Below are 7,643 nucleotides of genomic sequence, written 5' to 3'. Positions count from 1 at the left end.
CACTCCTCTGCATCCCAAATACCCTCGTGTACCCCCATCAACTGCCCCCCGCGCCCCAAATATCTTGTTTATTCCTCTGCATCCCAAATACCCTCGTGTACCCCCATCAACTGCCCCCTGCGCCCCAAATATCATGTTTATTCCTCTGCACCCCAAATATCCATGTGCGCTCCCACGAGCCACCCCCTGCACCCCCAAATGTCCCTGTGCACCCCAAATATCCATGCGTACCCCCATGAGCCACTCTCTGCACCCCAAAGCCTCATGCACACCCTCCTGTGCCCCCGCACCCTCCCTCTGCACCCCAAATCCCCATCCTCCAACCCTGCACCCCAAACACCCCAACAGCCCCCCTTTGCACCCCAAAACCATCCTCCACCCCCACACACTGCCCACAACACCCCTGGCCTGGCTCCCTCTTGGCCCTACACCCCCAGCCTCCCTCCCCAGTGCCTCCCAGGACCCCAAATTCTCCTGCACACCCCCAAAGTTTCAGGGCGCCCCCCCCAAATTCCAGGGATGCTCCGGGGTGTGAATCTGGGAGCATCCTCCTGCCTGGGAGCGTGGGAGCACATGGGGACTGGGGGGGCTGGTGGGGGGCAGAGTGGGGAGGGGGCAGTGTTGGGGGGCAGAGCACCCCGAAATAGCTCTGCCCTCACCCCCGCACGGGGCAGCGCGGGGGTTAAGTGGAAGTGGCTGCAGGGAAGAGGAAATCTCGGCAGGAACAAGGACAGGGGAAGGCCAAGGGCAGCGGCCGGAGGCGCAGCCGGAACGTGCCGGAAGGTGTCGGAGCCTTGGCCGTGGGATCGGGACGTGCTGGAACCCCAGGGTGGAACTGGGACGTACTGGGACCTGCGGCGTGGAACTGGGACGTGACGGAGCCCCAGGGTGGGACTGGGACGTGCCAGGACCCCGGGTGTGGAATCAGGACGTGCTGAGACCCTCAGAGCGGAGCTGGGACATACTGGGACCCCCGGCGTGGAACTGGGACGTACCGGGAGCACCGGTGGACGCGGGGCAGGAGGTGCCCGGGATGGAGAAGGCAAGTGGGGTGTGGGATGTGCTGGGCACTTCCCAGGGCTGATCCCACACGGTCAAGGGGCTCCTCATGCTGCCCTCGGGCACCCCCCGGCCACAGGCCTGGTGCCGGGCTCTGGGGTGGAATTCCAGGCTCTGGGGTGGAATTCCAGGCCTGGAGACCAATGGGCTGGTGGCCAAAATTCATCCCCATCCCAGGAAACCCCAGCGGGTGCCACTCCCTCTGGCCCCACTGCTGGCCAGGGGACGGACACACCCCCCTGGTCCCTGAGGCCCCCACAGCTCCCACCTGGCGAGGAGGAGGAGGAGGAGGATGAACGAGGGGATGAGGATGATGAGGAAGAGGAGGATGAGGATGGCCACGAGGACGACATGGCGGGTGACGCCGAGGACATCCTGCGCTACGAGGAGCGCATCACCGGGCTCCTGGCCACGGTGGCCCGGCTGCACCGACAGGCAGAGCGGCTCCAGCGCTGCCCCGGCAGGTACCGGCACCGGCACTGGCACCGGGGGGGCACCCACCACATGGCCCCCCTTCATCTCTGCCCTTCGTCGCCCCGCAGGGAGGGCGAGGAGGGCTGGGAGGGCACCGCCAGCCCCGCCGCTGCCAGCCCCACACCGCGGCGCCTCGACGGCACCGGCGCCGGGCAGGAAGGTGAGTGCTCGGTGCCGCGTGCGCTGTGCCACGTCACCCCGTGCCGTGCCACCCCTGACCCCCGCCGTGCCCCCCAGCCCACAGCCCCGACCTCTTCGCCGACCTCCAGCACGCCGTGAGCTCCCTGGAACGCGCCGTCTTCTCCCGGCACCGGCGGCCGCCGGCGCAGCTCCTGCCTGGCGAGGAGTGGGCGCGAGCAGCCAAGGTGGGGCTCGCCGGCACCCCCGGCCCCGATGCCAAGGGGGTGGGCGCCCACTGACCGGGCTCTGCACCCCCAGAGCCTGGAGGAGCTGAGCCGGGCACCGGGCTGGGCCGGGCGGGTGACGCGGCGGTGCCCAGCGGTGGCAGCAGGCGAGGAGCTGCCGGCGGAGGTGACGGCGGCGCTGGCGAGGAACGCGGCGCTCCGGGCAGCCGTGGGGCGCCGGGACGAGGAGCTGGAACAGGCCACGGCCGCGCTGCGGGCGCTGCGGGGGGAGCGGGACCGCCTGCAGGGCAAGGTGGGTGTGGGGGGCACCGCGCGGGGGGCACCGGGTGCGACCCCAGGGCTCAGCCTGGTGCCCGGCACAGGTGGGGGACCTGCGGGATGCCCTGTCCAGGCTGGAGGAGCCGGGGGGGTCTGGAAGTGACGCCCCCGGGGTCAGCAGCCCCCTGAGGCTGTGCCAGGTGAGTGTGAGGGGGCCGGGACAGGGTGGGGGGGTGTTGGTGGGTGAGATCCTGCCCCAGTGCTGGGCTCTGCCTGTTCCCTCCGCAGGATTTGCCCCAGTGCGGGGACAACGCTCAGCCCCACGGGGTGCAGCCCCAAGGGATCCAGCCCCACGGGGTGCAGCCCCAAGGGATCCAGCCCCACGGGGTGCAGCCCCTCAGGATCCAGCCCCACGGGATGCAGCCCCTCGGTTCTCAGCCCCACAGCCCCCTGTCCTCCCAGCCCTCGGTGGGTTCCAGCCAGGAGCAGGAGGAGCGGCTGCAGCAGCTGCAGGGGTGAGACCCCCCATCCCCAGGGCTGCAAGGCCCTCCCCGGTGGGGAAGCCGAGCCCTGGCACGGCCTGACCGTGGTGCCATCCGTGCCCAGGTGCCTGGGGAGGCTGCAGGAGGTGAACCGGGAGCTGGCGGCGGCGCTGCAGGAGTGCAAGGGCGAGGCGGAAAGGCTGAGCATGGAGCTGGGGCAGCACGAGTCCCGCAGCACCGCCCTGCGCCTGGCCCTGCGCTGCAGGTGGGATGGGATGGGATGGGATGGGATGGGATGGCACCAGGGTGGGTGGCAGGATGGGGACAGCCACACTGAGCCCCTCGTCCCGCAGCGAGCGCTGCGGGGGTGCTTATGCCGCCCTCCTGGACCTGCTGCAGGCAAAGGTGGGACGGGAGGACGGTGCCCGTGGGGGTGAGTGACAGCTGGGGGGCTCCGGGGTGCTGGGAGTGCTGGGGGGTGCTGGGGAGTTGTCAGGGAGGATGATGGGGGGATAGCGGGTGTGCCGGGGAAGACACCGAGGGGATACTGGGAGTGCCAGAGAGGAGGCTGGGAGGATGTTAAGGGGATACTGGGGAGTTATCGGGATGGATGCTGGGAAGATACTGGTGCTGCTGGGGAGGATGCTGGGGAGGATACTGGGGAGTTACCAGGACAATGCTGGTGGTCCTGGGGAGGATTCTGAGGGGACACTGGGGAGTGACCAGCGAGGAGGCTGAAGGGATGCATGAGGCGTGCGTGGGGATTCGGGATGATGCAGGAGGGCTGAGCAGGAACACTGCACGGGCACTGGAGGGGTGCGGGGAGGATGCTGGGGGGCTGCAGGGAGGATGCTGGGGAGGGAGGATGCCCTGTAGAGGGGCACCTGCCCGCACACTGTCTGTCCCGTGCCCAGGAGCCACAGGGGAGCTGAGCCCGGGGCACGCACGGGGGTCCAGCCCCACAACCACGGAGGGGCCGCAGCTCCCGGGCCCAGCGGAGCCGGACAGGCAGGAGGAGAGCAGGGCCAGCAGCTCCCCCGGGGTGCAGAGGTACCCAGAGGAGGGTGGGGGGCACAGTGTTCGGGCCGTCCCCAGGGTACCCCCATGCCCACCCCAGGCACATCCCTATCCCACAGCACCCCGGCGCCCCGGGGGATGGAGGAGGGGGCCCTGCGGGAGCACATCCGCCGGCTGCGCGCGGAGCAGGCGGCCGTGGAGGGGTCCCTGCTGGACGCCCCGGCCCCCCCTGGGGTGACCCAGCAGGGCCAGGACGCCCGGGCCCGGGCTGAGAGGGCACTGCGGGATGCCAGGGAGCTGCTGCCGGGCTGGAGGCGGCCCGAGAAGGCGGAGCTGCTGCAGGACCTGGCGATGCTCAAGGTGAGGGATTTGGGGTTGAGGGGCCCGACACCCAGATCCCTCCATGTGGGAGCAGAGCTAGAGGGTGGTGATTCCACTGCCATGCCAGGAGGCCATGGCTGAGCTGAGGACGCGCCTGCAGCTGGCAGAGAGGGAGAAGCAGGGCCTGGAGGTGCTGCTGGCCGGGCAGGGCCCGCGGGAGGCTGCCCTGCGCCTCGTGCTCCAGCACCTGCAGTGGGAGCGGGACAGGGGCACCCGCCGCCCCCCCAGCAGCTCCAGCAGCTCCAGCAGCAGCGAGGGGGTAAGGATGGCCCCGAGCACCCTCCCCGGGGCTGAGGGTCTCCTCAGGGATGGGACCCACACCCAACCTCTGCAGGATGCCCAGATTGGCCGGGGCGGAGCGGCGGCTCCGCGGAACCCTCCGGATCCGGAGAGGATGAGGGAAGAGCTGCTCCGCACCTCGGCCAGGTGAGAGACCTCGATGGTGTGAGCGGTGCCAGGACGGCCACTGTGAGGGAATCATGCTGGGAATTGTGCTGGGATGGGCACCATGTGGGCACCAGGCACGGTGCAGGACTGGCTGCCACGCGCGTGTCCCCAGGACGGAGGAGCTGCGTGCCCGGGCACGGGAGCTGGTGCTGTCCCTGGAGCAGGGCAGTGCTGCCAGCCGAGCACAGCAGGCACAGAGTGTCACCGTCACCACGGATCTGTTCCAGGCGCACAGGTGGGCAGGGGGCACCCACCTCTCTGCTGGGTGGGCGTGGGGTGCAGCAGCTCCTGGGTGTCCTGTGTCCCTTGGGTGCCCTGGATTCCCTGAGTCCCCTTGGTCCTCTGGATGCCCTGGGTGTCTTCTGCCCCCTCAGTCCCTTGTGTCCCCTATGGCCCCTGGATCCCCTCGGTCTCCCGGGTGCCCTGTGTTCCCTCCATCCCTTGGTCCCCTGGGTGCCCTGTGTCCCCTGGACACCCTGGGTGTCCTGGATCCCCCGTGTCCCTTGGGTCCCCTGAATCCCCTGGATCTTCTCAATCCCCTGGATACCCTCTGTCCCCTGGATCCCCTGAGTGCCCTGGTTCCCCTGCATCACCTGAGTCCCCTGGTTCCCCTTGGTCCCCATGACCCCTGGTCGTCCTAAATCCCCTGGGTCCCCATATCCCCCATGTCCCCCATATCCCCCGTGCCCCCCTGTGTCCTTCACATGCCCGGTGTCCCCTCTGTCCCCCACATCTCCCATGCCCCCTGCGTGCCCGGTGTCCCCTCTGTCCCCCGTATCTCCCCTGCCCCCCCTGCCCCCCGTGCCCCCCGTGTGCCCGGGTGCCCGGGCGGGTGCTGAGCGTGCCCCTCAGCGCCCTGGCCCTGGCGTACCGCGGTGCCCGGCGCAAGCAGGCGGCCCAGGCGCGGCGCCTGGAGGCGCAGGCGGGAGCCCTGCGCAGGCAACATTCCCGGCGGGAGCAGGCGCTGGCCCGCAGGCTGCAATCCCTGGAGCGGGGCCCGGCCGGCAGCGAGACCTGCATCTAGAGACACCCCCCCCTCCCGGAGCCCCCTCCCCGCTGTACCCACGCCGTAATAAACCGTGGATGTTCATGCTTTGGCGTTGAGGGGGGGGGGTTTAGCTCGGACGGGGCTCAGCTGGGGGACCCCCGGCTCGGCTCATCCCAGGGGGGCCGGGAACAAAGGGCGTCGTCGTCCCCCCCCCCCCGCTGTCTCCCGGCGCAGATGAAGCCATTTGGTTGTCCCTGGCGCGGGATCAAAGGTGACGGCAGTGGCCGTGGCGCGGGGCCCATCCATATTCAGGAGGAAGAGGAGCGGTGACCCCGCGCCGGGGGCATCCCAGCCCTGCACGGGGGGCTCTGGGAGCGGGCTGTGCCGGGGGGCTGCCGGGGGGACTGGGGGGGGCTCAGCCCACCATCCTGAGCCCCCCCATCCCCGCACGAGGGAGCACGTGGATGGTGGGAACAGGGGTGAGCGTGGGGCTCAGGGGGACGAGCGGGGACAGGGCAGGGCTTGGATGCACCGAGGGGTGGAGGGAAACTGAGGCACGGAGCTGGAATGGGCTCCAGTGAGGCCTGGATCGCCCTGGAGAGATCCTGCAGCGGAGTTCAAGGCTCCGTGGATCAACATCTGGAGCTGTGGTGATGGAGAGCGCTGGGAGAGGGATGCAGGGATTCGGGGATGCAGGGACGCAGCGGTGCAATTATGCAGGGATGCAGAGCTGTGGGGACACAGGGATGCAAGGGATGTAGGGATTCAGGGATGCAGGGGATGTAGGGATTCAGGGATGCAGGGGATGCAGGGATTCAGGGATGCAGGAGATGTAGGGATTCAGGGATGCAGGGATTCAGGGCTGCAGAGTTGTGAGGATGTAGGGATTCAGAGTTGCAGGGATGTGGGGATGCAGGGATGTGGGGATGCAATGAGGCAGGGATTTGGGGATTCAGGGCTCCAGGGATTCAGGGAGCAGGGATGCAGCTCATCCCTCCCGAGCTGCCCGTGCCCTCCACCCCCACCACCTCTCCGCTCTCTGAAATGGGGTCACCTCCGTGTCCCCAGAGGCGGCAGGGCTGGATCAAAGGACAGCTTCCCCAGGGAGCTGCCCCGGCACAAAATGGGAGCAGCAGGGCCCTGATTGGTGCCCAGCACAGGGGGTGGGTGCCCAGACCCGGATACCGGAGCCGGGGGCTGCCTGTGCCCCCTGCTCCCAGTCCCTGCCTGCCCTGGGTGGGGAGCGTGGCTGGTGGGGGGGTCCCGTGGGCCGGGGCCGGTGGTGTGGAGGGGCTGACCCGCAGGTTGAAGGTCAGGGCTCCGCTCTCAGACCCCTTTTCAGATTCAAATGGGCTCCCGGGGGCTTTGTGCGGGGTCAGGCTCCACCGAGAGCCGCATGAAAGGCCGGGGCAGCCGGGGCGGCCTCGACCCTGGGTGCCGGGAGGAGGGGGAGGGCAGGTGGGACCTGCCACCGCCCCCACCCCGCCCAGAGGGTCCCCCCTGCCACGTCCTGCTGACCCCGGGGCCAGGCCGGGGCTCCACATGCCCGCTGATGTTCTGTCCCACTCCCTGCCTCAGTTTCCCCTCTGTGGAGCAGGAGGGGGGGTCAGGTCACCCCAAGCCTCTCCACAGGGCTGGGGGCAAATCCATGGCACTGGTGGGGTGCAGCCACCTCTCCATGGGGTGACATGGGGGGCTCAGGGGGGGAGGTGAGAGCCCCTGCGTGCGGTGACCCCCACCCAAGGTTTGCATCCTCACGGGGGTGGGAGCAGAGCAGGGCCTGAACAAGGGCTGAAAATCAGGGAATGGACCCCGAATCCCCATGTGGGGCTACACTGGGGCTTGGGGGGGGACAGACAGAGGGACGGGGTGGTATTTATCGAAGCCCCCGGGAAGCACCGCTGCTGGCAGTGGGCCTGGGAGAGGGAATGGCCACCCCACATCCCCCCAGAGCGGGGATAACTGGCACGAGGGGTTTTGGGGCCGGGCTGGTGCTGGTGTTGGCATCTGGCTCCGCAGTGCTGCTGGTTCCCACCTCTCCACCAGGGATGGCACCAGGCTCTCCGGTGCTGCTGGTTCCCACCTCTCCACCAGGGATGGCACCCGGCTCTCCGGTGCTGCTGGTTCCCACCTCTCCCTCGGTGCTGGCACCCAGCCCTCCAGTGCCACCAG

The 7,643-nt window shown here is 69.3% G+C and overlaps 2 protein-coding genes across 2 annotated transcripts in view; both read left to right on the top strand.

Annotated features, from left to right (window-relative positions):
- ABHD8 (abhydrolase domain containing 8) overlaps positions 1-2,970 on the top strand; it is a 26,562-nt gene extending 23,592 nt beyond the window's left edge. Inside the window, exon 7 of the transcript XR_003537326.1 lies at positions 2,956-2,970. The gene's annotated coding sequence lies outside the window, so the exon portion shown is untranslated. The remainder of the gene's footprint in view (positions 1-2,955) is intronic.
- On the top strand, positions 758-5,532 carry USHBP1 (USH1 protein network component harmonin binding protein 1). Its single transcript, XM_027703464.1, has 14 exons — positions 758-1,042; positions 1,237-1,693; positions 1,771-1,898; positions 1,972-2,190; positions 2,261-2,356; positions 2,445-2,624; positions 2,692-2,903; positions 2,992-3,071; positions 3,553-3,688; positions 3,775-4,015; positions 4,104-4,295; positions 4,371-4,462; positions 4,596-4,718; positions 5,336-5,532. Exons 1-14 carry the CDS (start codon positions 1,034-1,036, stop codon positions 5,505-5,507), a joined length of 2,337 nt encoding a protein of 778 aa, XP_027559265.1. The 5' UTR covers positions 758-1,033; the 3' UTR covers positions 5,508-5,532.
- Positions 5,533-7,643: the final 2,111 nt, after the last annotated feature.

The sequence above is a fragment of the Neopelma chrysocephalum genome, unplaced genomic scaffold (genome assembly GCF_003984885.1).
Source record: "Neopelma chrysocephalum unplaced genomic scaffold, ASM398488v2 Primary Assembly neopelma1_231, whole genome shotgun sequence".
Lineage (NCBI taxonomy): Eukaryota > Metazoa > Chordata > Aves > Passeriformes > Pipridae > Neopelma > Neopelma chrysocephalum.
Note: the sequence above shows the minus strand (reverse complement) of the source record. Positions and strands in the feature narration are given on the sequence as shown.

Excerpts from the sequence above, each read along its gene's own strand:
- USHBP1 (XM_027703464.1), top strand. Across the intron at positions 2,904-2,991 it reads CGCCTGGCCCTGCGCTGCAG|CGAGCGCTGCGGGGGTGCTT; the intron begins GTGGGATGGGAT and ends CTCGTCCCGCAG. Across the intron at positions 4,296-4,370 it reads GCTCCAGCAGCAGCGAGGGG|GATGCCCAGATTGGCCGGGG; the intron begins GTAAGGATGGCC and ends CAACCTCTGCAG.